Genomic DNA, 18,301 nt, shown 5'->3' with positions numbered 1-18,301 from the left:
GTGCATATAAAGAAAAATAATTAAAACTTGTATATTTTTTTCTTATTTTAAAGATTGACTTGAGAGTGAGAAAACAAGCAGTGTGGAGAGGCAGAGGGAGAAGGAGAGAAGCAGATGCTGAGCAGGAAGCTTGATGCAGGGCTCAATCCTAGGACCCAGAGAACATGACCTGAGCTAAAGGTAGACACATAATCAACTGAGCCACCCAGGTGCCCTGTAAAACTTATTCACTTTTATCCCATTAATCTATGTCAGTTGAATTCTTAGACTCAGTTGGAAACACAGTGAATTCTTAGACCCAGTATAGAGAAAAGTTGTTCCTCCCCTATAAATAGAACCATTTGGAAGACCCTGGGTTTGAAGATGTTCAAGCCTAGACTCACTCACGTGAACACTGCAAGAGTTACAGTTATAAATGCTTTTGACTCATTAATTTATTCTGAGAGCCACCTGTTGTTTACCTCTTAAAAATATATATATATTTTTTTAAAAATAGACTCCACATCCAAGTATTTGAAGAAAAAGTGACCAAGAATTCTGAAATTTGACAAAAGACCTAAACCTATAAATTTCGGAAGCTACACAAACACCCACATAGAATAAACCAAAACATTTTTGCTATAAAATGCATCATAATCAAACCTATGCAAACTAAACACACACACATAAATCTTGAAAGCAGCAAGACAAAACCTATGTATAAAAGGGAAAAATAAATTCAAGTGACAGCAGATGTCTCATCAGAAACAACATATCATAAGGAAATGTGACATTTTTTAAGAGCTAAAAGAACTGGCACTGTCATTCTGAATTCCTTGTCCTTTAGGAATTGATGGAGAAATAAAGACATTCTCAAATGAGGTAGGGTGGAATTTGTTGCTGGCATATTTATCCATAGAAGAATGGCAAAAGGAAATTCTTAAAAAAGAAAGGAAATGATATAAGTTTTTTGGAGCATTAGGAAGGAAGAAAGAAAAAAAAAGAAATATGGGTAAATACAATCCTATTGAGTTTTCTAAATTATGTTTAGAAGCTAAATTTCTAACATCTGATGTGGTTCTCAATGTATATAGAGGAAATATTTCAGATAATTATAAACAAGAGAGGGTAAAAAATTTTAAAAGGGAATAAGCTTTGTACAGTTGAACTGGTAACATGTAGATACCAGTGTACCATGATGTTATGTGTATCTAATACCTAGAACAACCACTAAAAAACTCTCCAAAGACAATAGATGAGTCAAATTCAAATTGTCTCAAGAAAATATTCAAATAGCCCACAGGAAAGCAGGAACTAAAAAAAAAAAAAAAAAAAAGAAATGAAAACAGTGAAGGAAAAATTAAAAACAAACAAATTCACCAGTAAATAAAAAGTAAAATGGGCAAAGTTAAGGCCTAACATGTATGGGAGAAAAATTTCTCTTAAAGCCTTTTAGAGTCCCTGGCTGGGTCTGATAATTAAACTGAGAAAGATAAGCTAGCAGGAGAAAAACATACAAATGTTATTGGAACTTTTACATTTTTTAGGAAGCCTTCCTAAAAAAAATGAAGGCCTACAGAAGTGACCAAAGTAGGAAGCTTTTATATCTTTACACAAGGAAATACATTTCTTTTTTTTTTTTTTTAAGATTTTATTTATTTATTTGAGAGAGAGAGAGTGAGCGAGCATGAACAGAGGAAAAGGGAGAAGCAGACTCTCCACTGAGCAGGGAGCCTGATGTGGGACTCGATTCCAGGACCCATGGATCATGACTTGAGCCAAAGGCAGATGCTTAACCAATTGAGCCACGCAGGTGCCCCTGAAATCCATTTCTAAAGAAATGAAAAGGCAGGGGTTTTGGGCAGTAGGTAGTAAATGGTGAAGAAGTAACAAGGTTTGTTCATATAGTCTTCTCAGCCCTAAATTCCCTGTTTCTGGTAATGTTTTTCTAACCCTGCCTTTAAGGAAGAGGGATGAGGGAGAGGAGGTCAAAGTAACCTTCCTGCTTTACCGTTTTCCCAAACTCCTCTTATCTTAAGATATTCAGTACATCAAAGTGCCATCTTTTGGGGTAGTATGTTCTGAACCCCATCGATGTCAATAATTGAATTAAATGTATGTGGTCTAAATACATACATTAAAAAACAGAGGTCACCTGAGTGAAGATTAAAGTATATGCTCCAAATGTATGCTGTGGTAGGGGAGGAAAAATAATTTTCCCTCTACTCTTCTAGATTATTAGCTGAGACCCCTCCAATAATATAAAACAGATTAACAGGAGAAAAGAGCAGCTTTAAAACACACACACACATACACAATAACTTGTGTACCTCCTGTATATGTGGGTGAGACCCAGTACTCAGTAATACCTCAAATGGCCCAAGCCACCACCTTAAATACCATCTCCAGCTAAAGGCAAAAAATGTTCCAGGTGGAGGGTGGGGAGGACAGTTTGGGGATGTTACCAGGCAAAGCACAGAAAACAAGGCTATGGTTGTTAGATTTAAGTCTTTGCCTTCTCCGGTGGGTTCTCAGTTTTAGTCATCCTTTTCCTGGCACAGAGAGAGAAACTGTTGCAAATGCAGATTTCCCTTGTAATGTAAATTTCTCTTATAAAAGACTAACTTCTACTACTTTTTCAAAGCTTTTTTAAATGTCTGCTATTAAAAAAAAAAGTTGAAGGTAATCCTTATGCCTGAGAGTCATATTTTAGGGTGGCAAATAATGTTCCTCTGCATTGTCTACAGGAACTCACTTCATTCAGGTTGAAATGACAGGGTAGAAGAGAAACTGCAAATATCGACACAAGGAATCAGGGTGCCTATATTAATATCAGGTAACTAAACCACGGCAAAGAAAATTACTAGAGACAGAAAGGGGAATTATAGAATGATAAAAGGGTCAACCGGATAAGAAAACTGAGCAATTCTAAATGTGTAAGCACCCAATAACAGCCTTGTAAAATACATGAGGCAAAAAGTGGTACACCTGCAAGGAGTAATAGGCAAATCCACAATTACAGGTAGACAGATCAACAATCCTCTCAAAAATTGATAGAACAACTAGACAAAAAGTTAGCAAATATATAGAAGTCAACAAATGGCTCGTTTTCATCTGTAAATTAGCAATGGTAATATAGACAGAGAAAAATGTTCCCTTCTTCTCTTCTAGGCTCTTTGGCTGGTTTAGTAATCACATTGACACAGGGGCACCTGGGTGGCTTAGCACGGTGGGTATGTGCTTTTGGCTTTGGTCATGATTCCAAGGTCCTGGGATTGAGCTCTGCAACACATTGGGCTGCCTGCTCAGCAAGCACCCTGCTACTCCCTCTCCCTCTGCCTCTTCTCCTGTTTGTGTGCTCCCCCCCCTCTCAAATAAATAAATGAAATATGTAAAAAAAAAGTTACATTGACACAGGGCAGATTAACAGCAGAAAAACAAATATAATTTCTATGTATGAAAGCCTCTCAAAGACATGAGACCCAAAGGCAGTAAGGCAATTGGGGCTTGTGTGCCATCTTGAGCTAAGGAATGGGGTAGGGACCTGGAGCTTCAAAGGAGACATTGGCGAATCACAGGAAGATAAGACTAGATGTTTGGTTATTCAGCTGTTTGCCCTGCCTTTCAGATCAATCAGATCAAAAGAAAAATATCAGTTGTTGAGAGGATTGTTGCCCTGTCAATAGCTCTCTTTTTAGTACTGTTAGAATAGGCAGGCAGTGAGGCTCTAAGGGGATGCCCAGAGGCCAGCAAGCGGGAGGCCATGGCCAGCCATGGCAAAGGTCCAAGCCTGTCCTGACAGCACTCCACTAGGAGCTGTATCGCACCAGATAGGCCCCAGATGGCGGTGCCACAACAAGAAGCCCCTGAGTAGGTTAGGAAGAAAGAGTGGGAAACCCTTCTTCCCCCTCCAATAATAGATATCCCGCCCCATAGTTAACAACTGTTGATAATAGGAACCCCCATCTGGGGGAAGCAGCTCTTTTCTCCCTCTCTCAGAGCTCAAGAGTATACTTTTAACATCAATAAACTTTCCTACTTGTGTCCCTCATCCTCTGTGTTGTGAGTCTGTTCTTGAATTTTTCCTGGTGACAAGACCAAGAAACTTTGGTGACCTTGTTGGGAAGGCCCAAGTGGAGGCTCCAGGGCCCATTGTTTCCCTGTCTACCTGGCACCAAGATCTCTATTAATTTTACAGGATAAGAGAAAGTATGATCTCATATGACATTTACGTATCTATATGTATAGACTTGCACAAAGTAAAATTTCTGTAAGATGGATGGCAAAAAATTCCTGGATATTGGAATTACAGTTGATTTTTATTTGTTTATTTGAAAGTGTTGTTGGTGCTTATTATTTTAAAATAAGGGGTGATCTTGTTTTGCAAGGAAGTCAAAAAGAATTCACTTAAATGTGTATGTTATGTAATGGAAATGAAAAGCCAAGAAGAAAGACATTAAATGTTGCTGAGCAATGCTAAAGACAGACCTGAGAAGTTTATCCTATCACCTGCCACAAAGCAGGGTCAGGGCATTCCACTTCTAATGGTGTCCTCCCAAATCATGAACACTTTCTGGCCCCCCTGCTATCTGCCTGTGGATCTCTCTTCTCTTTTCCAAATTCTCAATTTCCAAATTAAAAGTCTTCCCCAATGACCTGTCCTGTTCCTGGCACCCAGAACTTAGCCCTGGGCAGCTTCCCCTTTCCCTGCCCCACAGATTCAGCTGTTCCTGCCTGCAGGTCATCCTTGCTGGATAGGAAGGCAGGCAAAACTTCCCGGGGCTGCAAGGAGAATCAGCGAAGTAATAGAGGTTATTTTTTTCCTCAATTGCTTTTTTACTGTGGAGAAAACGTGGGTGGTTTATTAGGGTGTATAAACCCCTGTAGAATTTCACTTTGATGGCTTACTTTCTGGCTCAGCTGAGTCCAAAGTTGGTGCCTCATTAGATGTAACCAGAGAGATTTTATGCATTTTTTTTCTGCTTTCTCACCACTACCCCCTATAGCTCTGGGGTCTACCACAGAGTCCAGGCATCTGATTTTTTATTTTATTTATTTATTTAAATTCTCAGTTCACTTGTTAAAGATCAGCCAGGTATTCAGCAGAGGTGGCAAAAAGGCCTAGGTTTGAGTTTACGAACCTAGTTTACAAGTTTAGTTTGAACTTGTCAATTAAGGGTGGAGTTGTTAGGTAAAGCCTCAAATATTAGGAATGAAGGGGAGCAGGGAGGGAGAGAGAGAAGAGAGGAAGAAAAAAGAAAGCAAGCAGACAGACCAAAGTCTGTCTGTTGAAGGAAAAGATGGGGAGAAAATAATACCCAAATCAGATCATTTTAAAGAAGATAAATAATATTACCACCCAGATCTCAGCTCTCCACGGGAAGAACATAAGGGTCAGTGATTCTTAAATTGTACCCTGAAGTCAATAATTTAAAGAAAGGGTGGGGGGAGGAGGTCTTTTCATAATTATTAATTTTTAAGGCTGGGCTCTCTCTCTCTCTCTCTCTCTCTCTCTCTCTCTCTTTTTAAGATTTTATTTATTCATGAGACACACAGAGAGAGGCAGAGACACAGGCAGAGGGAGAAAGACTCTCCGCAGGGATCCCGAGATTCCAGGATCAAGGCCTGAGTCAAAGGCAGACGCTCAACCGCAGAGGCACCCAGGCGTCCCTCTCTTTCACAACTATATTTGTCGTTATTGAGACTGGAAGTACTTCTCATACAGCGGTTGGCTGACCTGTAGAATCTGGGAAAAGATCATTTACATTTTTTTCATAAAGGGATCTTTTTAAAGAAATTCTATGGATTTCATTTCTTCATCCAAAGACATACTGTTGCTTGTCACCTCCATAAAGCGCTCATAAGCCAATGAAAAACATTGTTTCCCTCATTTTCATAGGCATTTAGCAGCTGAGTCCTACCCATCCGCCTCTCCGCCCCCAACCCCGGACCTAGACCTGTCCCATTAGCTCCTCTACCTCAAACAACGTCATTTTCTGTCTTTTAGGTATTATCTTTGGAGTCTCCCTTTATTGAAAAAGGTTTGCTAAGAAAAGCCAGCACCTCTTCCTCTCCAACCCTGCCAGCCAATGAAGTGGCGCGATAGGAAGAGCGGGAAATTCAAACTTTTTGTCCTTCCCAGAGCGAGAGAGCCATCCTCCCCGCCCTTCTACTGGCACTCCAGAGAAGCCAGGGACACTCAGAACAGGAAATGGGAGCTCGGATTCCTGGGACCCAAACAAAACTGAAACGGCTCTAGATTGAATGTTGCCATCGATAAACAATTCTAATGTGAAACTAGAGTAAATTCATTTTATCTGTGCGCAAAGAGCTTGAGGAATACCCGATAGAGGTGCCCACAGGAACCACGGGCGACTATGTCTAGTTTACCCAGTGCTTTAGGCTAGGGTATTTAGGGCCAGGTATCTATGGCCCTTCCTGCTCTTTTACCGCCCAGATCTTGCCTCCTCCCAATAAGGCAAGTCTGGACTATCCCTATTCAGAAAACTTCTAACCACTTCTGTACCCAGCAGGGAAATCCCGATGTTTTAGAAGCGTGCAGACACCGGGAAGGGATGGACCCTAAGTATCCTGAAGCTTAGGGCAAGCCCGCAGCGGATGGGTGTTCCCTGCTGGGCGTTACACTCCGTGCTGTATTTCGCTTTAAAGACCACGGGACTTTCAAAATCCATTCTCGGGTCTACAATTGCCTCAACGATCACCTATTTTATAGACTCTCTAGGACGCAAATATATGGTAGCAGAGTTGAATTACACCGCTATGAAATAGCGGTTATAGCTCTTCTTGGGAGAGAGTGGGTGGCTCTGAAAAGAGCCTTTGGGTTGGATAGTGACTCGGAGAGCTCACTTGGAGCTGGTGTACTTGGTGACGGCCTTGGTGCCCTCGGACACGGCGTGCTTGGCCAGCTCCCCGGGCAGCAGCAGGCGCACGGCCGTCTGGATCTCCCTGGACGTGATGGTCGAGCGCTTGTTGTAATGCGCCAGGCGCGACGCCTCGCCCGCGATGCGCTCGAAGATGTCGTTGACGAACGAGTTCATGATGCCCATGGCCTTGGACGAGATGCCCGTGTCGGGGTGCACCTGCTTCAGCACCTTGTACACGTAGATGGAATAGCTCTCCTTGCGGCTGCGCTTGCGCTTCTTGCCGTCCTTCTTCTGCGCCTTAGTGATAGCTTTCTTGGAGCCCTTCTTCGGGGCCGGAGCAGATTTAGAAGGCTCAGGCATGGTGCTTTCCTAAGAGTTGAAGAAACGTTAATTGCAATCACAACAAGTTAGTGCTGTGAAGGGTCGAGAGCTCATTCTTTTATAGTTCCTCAATGCAAATGAGGTATCAAAAATTGTCACTTCTCGTTGGGTAAAATCAGAACTCTTTCGCTAAGGGGAGGGTTTATGCAAATTAAGGGTTCACGTTTTCTTTTCCTATTGGATTCAGAGACAAACATATTTTGACCAATGGGATAGATTGTTGGCTCATCCCTGCGCTGCGTATAAAAATTTTTTTCCTCCCCCTCCCCCCCCCAAGCAAAGCATTTGTGTGGAAACCCGCACCGCTGTTTGTTTGAAATGTCGGGTCGGGGAAAGCAGGGCGGCAAGGCTCGCGCCAAGGCCAAGACGCGCTCGTCGCGGGCCGGGCTCCAGTTCCCGGTGGGCCGCGTCCACCGCCTGCTCCGCAAGGGCAACTACGCGGAGCGGGTCGGGGCGGGCGCGCCGGTGTACCTGGCGGCCGTGCTGGAGTACCTGACGGCCGAGATCCTGGAGCTGGCGGGCAACGCGGCCCGCGACAACAAGAAGACGCGCATCATCCCGCGCCACCTGCAGCTGGCCATCCGCAACGACGAGGAGCTCAACAAGCTGCTGGGCCGCGTGACCATCGCGCAGGGCGGCGTCCTGCCCAACATCCAGGCCGTGCTGCTGCCCAAGAAGACCGAGAGCCACCACAAGGCCAAGGGGAAGTAAAATCTAGTACAGAGGGCACTTGCCTACAGTTTTACTACAGCAAATTCAAGGCTCTTTTCAGAGCCATCCATATTTCCACAAGAAAGGCTGGTAGCCCAATTTATGTCACGTTGATAGTTCTTAACATTTTGTGTAACAGATAAGGTTAAGTTAACGCTACGACCCAAATAAACAGGCATAGCCGACGTTTCGCTGTAAGAAGGTAGAGTGAAATGTACAAACAAAGGAAATTTGCTTTTTGACCAATACAACCTCGTAAGGTTTTCCCAATTTTTAGTTTTAGGAAAAATCATTTTATCTCGGGTCATTGTGTGTATCTAGCATTACCAGACCAGGTGCTTTACGTGTGATGTTCCAGATACACCCAGGGTCCCTGTCATGTAGTCCACGGGAAAAACTCGGTATTAAAGGGAGCTATAATGACCAAAGACGTAGGAAGTGGCAATCTAGGCGACCCGATATTTACTTCAAAATAACTAACGTAAGGGAAAAGAGGACAAATTTGTACTCAATGAAGGGTGCAGACCAGCAGGATTGATAACCTTCGAGTCTAAGAAATTTGGAGAATTTCAGGCCCGACCTAGACTTACAGAACAACAAATTCCATTTTACATGTTTATTTCTTAATTGGCTGGTTAAGCATACTGTACTTAGTGAAAGTGTAAAACATACCGAAAAGAGAGAGAGAGGTGGCATAATTTATCCAATCAGATTCTCCGGTAATTAATCAATGTGCTTACCGTTTGACCAATGGTTTTAGCGCCCAGATCTTTTGAAAAATTACAAGGCCAATCAGAATGCTTCTTACTGTATATAATGGAATCTTTCGCCCTTTACCCGCTAGGCTGTCGGTGTGTCTTTAGTTTCGTCTTATGGCTCGCACGAAGCAGACGGCGCGCAAGTCGACGGGCGGCAAGGCCCCGCGCAAGCAGCTGGCCACCAAGGCGGCCCGCAAGAGCGCGCCGGCCACCGGCGGCGTCAAGAAGCCGCACCGCTACCGGCCCGGCACGGTGGCCCTGCGCGAGATCCGGCGCTACCAGAAGTCCACGGAGCTGCTGATCCGCAAGCTGCCGTTCCAGCGCCTGGTGCGCGAGATCGCGCAGGACTTCAAGACCGACCTGCGCTTCCAGAGCTCGGCCGTCATGGCGCTGCAGGAGGCGTGCGAGGCCTACCTGGTGGGGCTCTTCGAGGACACCAACCTCTGCGCCATCCACGCCAAGCGCGTCACCATCATGCCCAAGGACATCCAGCTGGCGCGCCGCATCCGCGGGGAGAGGGCGTAAAACAAACTTATAGTTGAAAAAGGCTCTTTTCAGAGCCACCCACAATCTCTTAAAAGCAGTTGTAACTGGAGCTCCTACTATTGAAGTAGAATGGGTACGAGAACCGTTTGAGTACGGATGTTTTTGGTACTGTCTCTTAAATATTTGCCCGAAGTCCTTTCTCAGGCTTCAGTGCCCGTTAAAAGTGCCTTTTTAGGCACATTTGTAAGTAATGTGCCTTGAATGCAGTTCTGATTCCTTAAAAAGTTAAAACAAAAGCTAATAGCATTATTGAATCCATAAAATTTTCAGTAATTCACAAAACATGTCATGTCTCCTGACTCCAGAATCCTGTATTGGTCTGAGGAGGGATTGACGCTCAGGTGATGGAAGCTAACTCCGTTAGTCACTAGCAAAGACCCACTAAATATATCTGCAATAAGAAAAAGACTTGGGGTTTGGCGCCTGCCTTTGGCCCAGGGCACGATCCTGGAGACCCGGGATCGAATCCCACGTCGGGCTCCCTGCATGGAGCCTGCCTCTCTCTCTCTCTCTCTTTCTCTCTCATAAATAAATAAGTAAAAAAAAAAACAAAAACACTTGCCTATCATCCAAAGTTTCTTTGCCTATACATCTTAAAAGCAATGGGATTTGAAATAACTGACAGGTAGCAACACTAGAGCATCTCTTTTAGTCATGTCCCCTCTTAATAAATACAAATTCATTGACTAAAATGTTAATTTCTTTAATTTTCTAAGTATAAAATTATAATAAGCTGATAGTTCACGGTTTTCCGAGGCCTAAAATGTACACAACTTGGCAACTGTTAATAATTACAATTCAAAATTTTAAATACAAAACTAGATAGCAGGTATTAATTTATAATTGAAAGATGAGCCAAATTCCAATTATACACAAATAAAACCATAGCCATTACAAAGTTAAGAAAAATAGCAGTTTATTAACTCTTGAATATAATACTACGATGTTTATTTTCTTATATTTTTGTGTATATACTCTGATTCCATTTTTACCTGAAAATTATTTTGGAATATTTTCTATATAAACAGAAGAGAATGCAGTATTTCCACCCCATAAGGGTGATGGATCACAGCTTATTTTGTTCTCTTGATAACTTAGAACTAAGTTCAGCTTCAAAACACATTATTGGTAGTGTCATTTTTTTTTTTAAGTATTTTACTTATTTATTTGAGAGAGAGAGAGAGAGAGCAGGAGCAGGGAGGAGGCCTAGAGAGGGAAAAGTAGACTCTGCTAATCAGAGAGCCTAACATGGAGCTAAATTCCAAGGCCACTGGAATCATGACCTGAGCTGAAGGCAGATGTTTAAACTGACTGAGCCACCCAGGCACCCCAGTAGTGTCATTTTTAAGATGGTTTTCAAATTTGGGAAATCCTTTGTCAAAGTTCTTCATATGTGAGTTGTAAACTTTGGAAGGATTTTTAACGGACTAGCTTTCAGCTCTATACATTTCCAATCTGGATTCATCTGTACTATATACTTACTGCCAGTGTGTGGCTGCTACAAATACGTAGATGTCATTATATGACATTTAGCCCTACAACTTCCTGCCTGAAATCCAGGTAAATTTGTCAGTGAGCAGTAGGAGTTTATTTCTTGAAACCATTTTTACATCCAATTGGCTAGAACAACTGAATGAACTCTGTATCAAGTACATCTGCAAATTTGATATCTCATTATCCCTAAACTAAACAGATATTAAGTAAATTTCTTCTTACCTAAATCCAAGTGTGTTCATTAGTACCCAACAGAATCAGGCAAAAGGTGAATTGTAATGAAAGGGAAGATTTAGTGGCAAAAAAACAACAGGTTTAATAAGCTGTAAATATCTTCACAATGAAATTTTTTTTTAAAAGAGAGACCAAGTGAACACATTCCACAGAGCCCCTCTCAGGGTTTTGGAAGTACTGGGCCTAACTTTTGAGTTTCATTAGCTTCAGAGTAAATGTGCTTCTGAGCACCAACTATGCTTTTCTAAATTACACGTGACTTCCCCTGCCCTCCTACCACCCTGTTCTAACATACCTCAGCAGAGAGCCCTAGGAGTTGAGAATCACTGGTTTGGGATGATTTTTTTTTTTTTTTTAAGATTTTTATTTATTTCTTCATAGAGACACACACACACACACACACACAGAGGCAGAGAAACAGGCAGAAGGAGAAGCAGGCTCCATGCAGGGAGCCCGACGTGGGACTTGATTCCGGGTATCCAGGATCACACCCCGGGCTGCAGGCGGCGCCAAACTGCTGTGCCACCTGGGCTGCCCTGGGATGACTTTTAGGCTCTGGGACAATCTGAGTTTTGCTTTGCATGATGCTTTGGATCATCAGAGATACCAGGAGGACAAAGCTTAGTGGGAAGAATAAAAATTCAACTCTGAGAAGTTTGAACCCTTTCAATGTAAATGTGAGTTCCCTGGAACAATCTGCAGGGTTTATAGATCTATTCTGGACTATCATCCTCCCTCAAAGAGGTCCTCATGGGAGGAACAATAAAACCGTGTTTTCATTGGAGTCAGTCTAATAGCTAACATTCAGAGTTCTCCTTGGGTCAAGTACCACATGAGCTGATTGTCCTGAATTATTATTATTATTTTTATTTTTATTTTTATTTTTATTTTTTTTAAAGTAGGCTCCAAGCCCAGCACGGGGTCCAATGGAGGGCTCAAACTCAGGATGCCAAGATCAAGACTGAAGCTGAAATCAAGTAAGACTCTCAATGGACTGAGCTACCTAGGTGCCCCTATATGATTCTTAAAACAACACTGAAATTCAGGTTTTCTCACTGTCTCCATTTTACAGAGAAAGAACTTGAGTCTAAGAGATTTTAGTTGATTGGCCAAGTTCATACTCCTAATTAATATCATTGTCAGGCAATCTCACACCAAGCCCACACTCAAATATCTTCTGATCAGTAAGATTGCCCGGAAAAGGATTCTTAGATCTAGTTGCTCCTCAAGGGAAATTGTCTCACAGATTAGGCTGAATGATTAAGAGTTGCAGTGGCCTGGCTTGGGCTAATTTCTGTTGTCAGAGTCCTCTGGTCAGTGGCCTGGTATGAGATGAAGTGGGTAGGATGAGTATAAGGAACATCACATCTTAGGGATGCTCTCTGAGCTTCACGACCAGCTCAGAACACTCATCTCCTTGGAAACTCTGGATTCTGCTACAGAGTAAGTATTTGCTTGTGCCTTCCCCATGGTATCTACTATAGAGCTATATTGTCCAAGATATCAGTATCTTGTATGACCATTAAGCCATGTATGACCATTAAGCAACCAACATACAGAGGATAATTATACTGGCTTACTTATTGGAAACTACCTAGCTACATTCTTAATATCACCAATCCCTAGTATTAATGACACCTACCTCAAAGTGCTGTGACAGGGTGTTTGGTAATAAGTGGAGAGAGCTGAATACATTGTAAATTAGAGCTCAGAAAATGCTAGCTCTCAATATCCATGTTCCTACTGAGACCTAAATCCCTGCTCCACTATGAAATCCTCTAATGATATAATCTTGCTTCTTGAAACCTGTTCATCTCTGGCATGAATTTCAACCCAAAGTTACTTTTTACACTTCCCTAGGCATAGAATGGCACCTAGAACTTTGCCTATGAGAAGTAATAGGATATTTAATTTTTTGGCCACGGGAGCACTGTGTATGTGCAGGAAAAAAAAAAAAAAAGTTTGGTATACTGCATTACAAGTAGCCTTTAATTTCTGTGTTACTAGCACTTTTGTCATACATATCACATGAGATCATGAATTATCATGTCATTGCTGAATTATCACTCAGCAGTTTATGCAGTGTTCATTGCCAGTTTTAGCTAACCAGCCATGTTCAGGCAATTATTTGAATATATTATTGCTGTATCAATATTATAAGTAGAATATTATAAATAAGATTATTAATAATGTCAAAATAAATTATAGAAATCATAAACTAAAAGTCAAGATAAGGACCTTTACAAAAAAAGCAAATTAGATTCTCTCTCTTTTTTTAAGATTGTATTTATTCATGAGAGACCGAGAGAGGCAGAGACAAAGGTAGAGGGAGAGGGAGAATGGGGATCCTGATGCAGAATTTGATCCCAGGACCCCGGGATCATGGCCTGAGCCAAAGGCAGACAGACACTAAACCACTGAGCCACCCAGGTGCCCCCAGCCAAATTAGATTCTAATGAATGGCTTACAGTATCAGACCTAAGCCAGCCAAGTTTGTGAATGCTTGTGAGGGAATGGAACAAAATCAGAGAAACATTGCTGAAGACTGACTGTATCTAAGGTCTAGGCAAAATTAGAGATTTTTCTTGACAACTTTTAGCTTTCTGTGAATGAATTCTCCCTTTACCTTTACTAGAGAAGGGCGATTCTATTTGTTTTTGAGGAAGTTTCATTTGAAAGTAAAGGGCACTCGTTACCTATGCAGATATGTTTGCGGAAGACATTTGATGTTAGGATCAGTTGCAAGTATACATACTCCAATAGAGTGTGGACTTGAAAGTCTTTGAATGGGGAAGGGAACACAGATGTCATTACCATTGCAGGATGACATTACTGTAAGCTCAAACTGTGATTATATTTGGAGTATCTTAATTAAGTCTCCTGGTTGCTACAACTCAACCCACCCTGAGCCAAGTGAGGTGGTGGCCCCAGTGGCAGGAGGTCAAGATGGCTCAGGGGAACCAAGAACTCTGATGTCAGGAACCCAGAGAACACATCTCCATGTATCACTCCTCTCTGCTCTTGCTTATTCTGGGCTCCATTCTGCTCTGTTTATTCACCAGACCTCTTTGTTTCTCCAGGAGAGTCTAAGAAGACAGTTCCCCAGACATCAGGTCCCCTTAGTTTCTGTAACTCAGTTTCAGTTTATAAACAAAATTTTGGGTGGTTCATATCAGCCCAATGACCTTCGGACTAGTCAACCATTCTTAAAGGTCAAGATGTTTTACCAAAGTTTAGGCCACAGAAGACGGTATATATTAAGACACAGTGACATGCAAGCTTTAGGTCGAAATAAGGTTAGAGAAGACCAGAATATTTGGGACCAGAGAGTGTTCTAGAGTTTTGTTGTCCACGTGGTTGCCATGAGCCACATGCACAATACTGACCTCTTGAAACAGGACAGTAGGAACATAGAGGTGCTGCATGCAAAGAGTTTCCAAAGACATACTATAAGAAATAAGAAAGAATGTAAAATATCTCAAATATTTTTACATTGATTTTATGTTGAACAAGAATATTTTGGATATATTAGGTTAAATAACTTATTAAAATTGATTTCACCTGTTTCTCTTTTCCTAACTTATGTTATGGCTATAGACAGTACTACTCTAGAGGTGGTTAATTCACGAAATATAGATTCTTTCCATAGCTGGGTATCTTCAGTGTGTACTTAATGGGATGCTGGTCAAGGAAGCTAAAATCTCAGAGGTTGCGATTTCGACAGTAACAAAGACAAAATACCCGGGAATAAAAGTAATTAGAAATAGGAAGATATGGTCGGAGAAAATTTGAAACATTCTCCACAGGTATGAAAATTGAGGGCTTTTTATGTCTAATGGAGGGAGGGGTGAAGAGGTGAGAGGGAGGAAGTGTCTTAAATTACATTTGGAAAACAAAATAAATAGAATAACTGGGAAATCCTGAAAAAGAAGAGCAACGCGAGGGAATGAGCTCTATCAGCTATAAGTCATGTTTTAACACGTTTATTAAACATTCGATTCTTATATAATAAATACTATAGGTCATGTATTCTCAGCATTTAAACCAGTCCCGTGAACAGTCCTTAAGAGTGTGATCACACCTGAGGAATGGCCAAGAAAGATCAAAAGAACAAAGTAGAAAATCAAGAATTACTTCACCTACCCATGTAATTTAGCCTAGGATAAAAAGGTGGCATCTCAAAATGAGGGTGAGGTAGGGAGGCAAAAATGTTAGGGTCGGGTACATTTATTAAACTTACAATAAAATAGAGAGCTGGGTTTTAAATGTGAAATTAACGGCACAGAAAACACTGGAAGAAGCCATGGGAAAATTGCGCGCGCGCGCTGCGCTCTCAAAAAAGTGGAGGTCTTTCTAATGTACGAAAACGGACATTAAAGTATCCGAATTCTTTTGGGAGGGGCTGAAACCCGTGGCCACCACCGGTAACGGGAGACCTTATCTAGATTAACAACCAGATCCGTCACTGTGGCGATGGACGAACTGAGCTGCAAATCTCCAGAAGCCCCTGTTCCTTGAACTCGTCTCAAAGGAAAAATCGTGTTCACCGGAGTAAAACCAGGACGAGGAAGAAACGCTTTTGTCCGGAAGAAACGCCGGACGCTGTAAAAGAACCCGCAGGTAACACCGGGAATATAAACCCGAGCCCTTCATTAGAGACAACACCCCGCACCCCCATATATGTACACGTTTCCAAGTCTCCCCTACGTGGTTCCTCGCGTGGAAACTGGGGACTTGGGGCCGCACAGACGCGCAATCGGGACGCCTCGGTATCCAGAGGCTGACGTCTGCGGGAGATGAAGCTCCGCGGCCCGCCACCAGGACAAAATGGCCGACAGAAAGTGGTTTTTGCTGCGCTGCGACCCGTCACGCCTTGGTCCCAAGACACGGGACGCGAGGCACAAAGGGAGCTGGCCCAGCGGTGCGCGGTGGCCGGGTGCCTGCGGGCAGCTGCGCACCGGCTGGAGCACGACCGCGCGGGGTCAGGCGTCCCAGCCTCCCCTCCCTCCCTCCCTCCCTCCCCCCCTCCCCGCGGCCGACTACCGTCCCCAGACCGGACCCGCCGGCAGGACTCCAAACGTGGCACGGGTCCCAAGTACCGGATTCACGTCTTTATCAAGTGAAAAGGACAAGAGTCGGCCCGCTAGAAACAACAAACCGAGTACCCAGGAGACCGGACACCACCCAATAACAAACTCACGAGGAGAATCCGGGGCGGCGAGATGGGCCAACCCGCGAGCAGGGCGGGACTTTTAAAGGACTTTCCGACCCAATCGGGGGATCCGTGAAGGCAGGGACTGGCAGGCGGGACGGACGGTGGTTCTCGGTGTTCGCAGCGCGGGGCGGGCGGGGCCTCCGGACGGCGCTTCCGCACCCCTCCTGCGAGGAGGCCCGGGGCACCGCGGAGCCCGGGACGCGCTCCCCGGCCCCGTTCCCGCTGGCGTAGGGGCTCCGGGCCGACCACCCACCGCGTCTTGGAACTTAAGGGTAAAGAGGCCGGAGTACAGAATGTTCAGCTCTTTCTCGGAGATCAGTGGTGGCTCTGAAAAGAGCCTTTTTGGGTTTTAGAAGCAAACGGTCAACAACCTACTTCTTTTTGGGCGCAGCCTTCTTGGGTTTGGTAACCTTGGGCTTGGCCGACTTGGGCTTCACGGCCTTAGCCGCGCTCTTGGCCGCCTTCTTGGGCTTGGCCGCCTTCGCCTTCTTGGGGCTCTTGGCCACCTTCTTGGCGACGGTGGCCGCGGCGGGCTTCTTGGCCTTCTTCGGAGTCTTCTTGGCGCTCTTCTTGGGGGTGCCAGTCCCCGCTGCCTTCTTGGGCTTCTTGGCCGTCCCCGCCGCCCGCTTGGGCTTGGCCGCGCCCGCCTTCTTGGCCTTGGGCTTGGCCTCCCCGGAGGCCGCCTTCTTGTTGAGCTTGAAGGAGCCCGAGGCGCCGGTGCCCTTGGTCTGCACCAGGGTCCCCTTGCTCACCAGGCTCTTGAGGCCCAGCTTGATGCGGCTGTTGTTCTTCTCCACGTCGTAGCCGGCGGCCGCCAGCGCCTTCTTGAGCGCGGCCAGGGACACGCCGCTGCGCTCCTTGGACGCGGCCACCGCCTTGGTGATGAGCTCGGACACCGGGGGCCCGGACGCCTTGCGGCGCGCCCCCGCAGGCTTCTTGGCGGCCTTCTTCTTTACGGGGGCCTTCTCCGCGGGGGGGGCGGCGGCGGGCGCGGCGGGCGCGGTCTCCGACATGCTGAGGATCCGGGGCTGGGGCCGAGCGGCAAAGCGCGGTAGGTGCGCCGGGCCCGGGCCGCCATATATATAGAGCGCAGGCGCGCGCTGATTGGTGCTCCGCTCGCCCCCTGGCTGGCAGGCTCCGAGCCGCCGCCGTGCGCCTAAGTTGTGTTTGTTCCACTTCACAAAAGGGGGAATATGTGAAAATGCCCCGCTCCAAATTCCCCGGCTTTGGTCGGGAAAGGATCCGAGAAGCCTCAGGCTTCGTGCTCTCGGTTTATTTTTCCCGCAAGCCCCAAGACGACGCGCCCAGGCGCCCCCAAGTCCCCTAACTCCGAGGGAAGTCCAGGACGGTCGGAGACCACTTTCTGTTTTTCTTCTAAATTACCTGTTCGCTCCTTTGCCCCCGAAAGTTCTTTTTCTCAGGGGTGGTTGGGCTCATGCTTCCCTTCTCTGGGAGACAAAAATGAAATGGTTTCCACTTCAGTTTTCACGGTAATTCTGTTTCTTCGCGAGGGAAGTAACACAGGTCCTCTGTGAATTCTGCGCACAGATCCACAGGAACCGTGGACCGGGACAAGGATACCCGGGCCAGCCCAAAGCAGTTAGGGTCGGGCGAAAGGGGGTTCGGAAGCCTTGGGGGGCGGCCTGGATCCTGGTGGTGGGGGGGGGGGTTAGAGACTTAAATCCTAGACTTGAAGACACTGAAATTCTTGATCAAATCCGTCTCTTCACAGATGGGGGCGGGGCACTTTTCACTTTTCCAAAGGGGAGAAATTGGGCAGTTTTTAACAAGGTCTCCGGTTCCCCTCTGGGTTGTGCAAGGCAGGGGGTCTGACCCTCGAGAATAGAGATAATGAGGGAGAAGGGAGACCCCCTAAGGCTGCAAATAAATAAATAAATAAATAATTTAATTCCTCAATAGACTTGGCAGCTATAGACATTGAGATGATCTGTTTTCAAAGAAAACAGGCATTTATGTATTTAATTTTTATATGCTTCAATAAAGGGACACATTTCGGCACCGGAAAATTCTAGGTAGTAACCCAGGAACAATATCTGACCTGTGTTATGGTGTAGATGGACACTCTGGGAATTCAAAGA

General features: G+C 44.7%; 4 protein-coding genes across 4 annotated transcripts; 2 read left to right on the top strand and 2 right to left on the bottom strand.

Annotated features, from left to right (window-relative positions):
* Window positions 1-1,302: 1,302 nt before the first annotated feature.
* LOC144306819 (histone H2B type 1-B) lies at window positions 1,303-7,273 on the bottom strand. The gene has a single exon (XM_077886422.1). The coding sequence runs from the start codon at window positions 7,221-7,223 to the stop codon at window positions 6,843-6,845; it is 381 nt and encodes a 126-aa protein (XP_077742548.1). The 5' UTR covers window positions 7,224-7,273; the 3' UTR covers window positions 1,303-6,842.
* A 255-nt stretch (window positions 7,274-7,528) lies between these two features.
* LOC144306818 (histone H2A type 1-E) lies at window positions 7,529-8,086 on the top strand. Its single transcript, XM_077886420.1, has one exon. The coding sequence runs from the start codon at window positions 7,563-7,565 to the stop codon at window positions 7,953-7,955; it is 393 nt and encodes a 130-aa protein (XP_077742546.1). The 5' UTR covers window positions 7,529-7,562; the 3' UTR covers window positions 7,956-8,086.
* A 9-nt stretch (window positions 8,087-8,095) lies between these two features.
* On the top strand, window positions 8,096-10,980 carry LOC144306817 (histone H3.1). Its single transcript, XM_077886419.1, has one exon. It carries the CDS (start codon window positions 8,828-8,830, stop codon window positions 9,236-9,238), a length of 411 nt encoding a protein of 136 aa, XP_077742545.1. The 5' UTR covers window positions 8,096-8,827; the 3' UTR covers window positions 9,239-10,980.
* Window positions 10,981-14,954: 3,974 nt separating this feature from the next.
* H1-2 (H1.2 linker histone, cluster member) lies at window positions 14,955-17,269 on the bottom strand. Its single transcript, XM_077886418.1, has 2 exons — window positions 16,188-17,269; window positions 14,955-15,589 (listed from the first exon to the last, which is right to left on the bottom strand). The coding sequence occupies exon 1, from the start codon at window positions 17,213-17,215 to the stop codon at window positions 16,574-16,576; it is 642 nt and encodes a 213-aa protein (XP_077742544.1). The 5' UTR covers window positions 17,216-17,269; the 3' UTR covers window positions 14,955-15,589; window positions 16,188-16,573.
* Between the last annotated feature and the right edge of the window lie 1,032 nt (window positions 17,270-18,301).

Source organism: Canis aureus, chromosome 37 (genome assembly GCF_053574225.1).
Source record: "Canis aureus isolate CA01 chromosome 37, VMU_Caureus_v.1.0, whole genome shotgun sequence".
NCBI lineage: Eukaryota > Metazoa > Chordata > Mammalia > Carnivora > Canidae > Canis > Canis aureus.
This window is presented reverse-complemented; position numbering and strand designations above follow the sequence as displayed.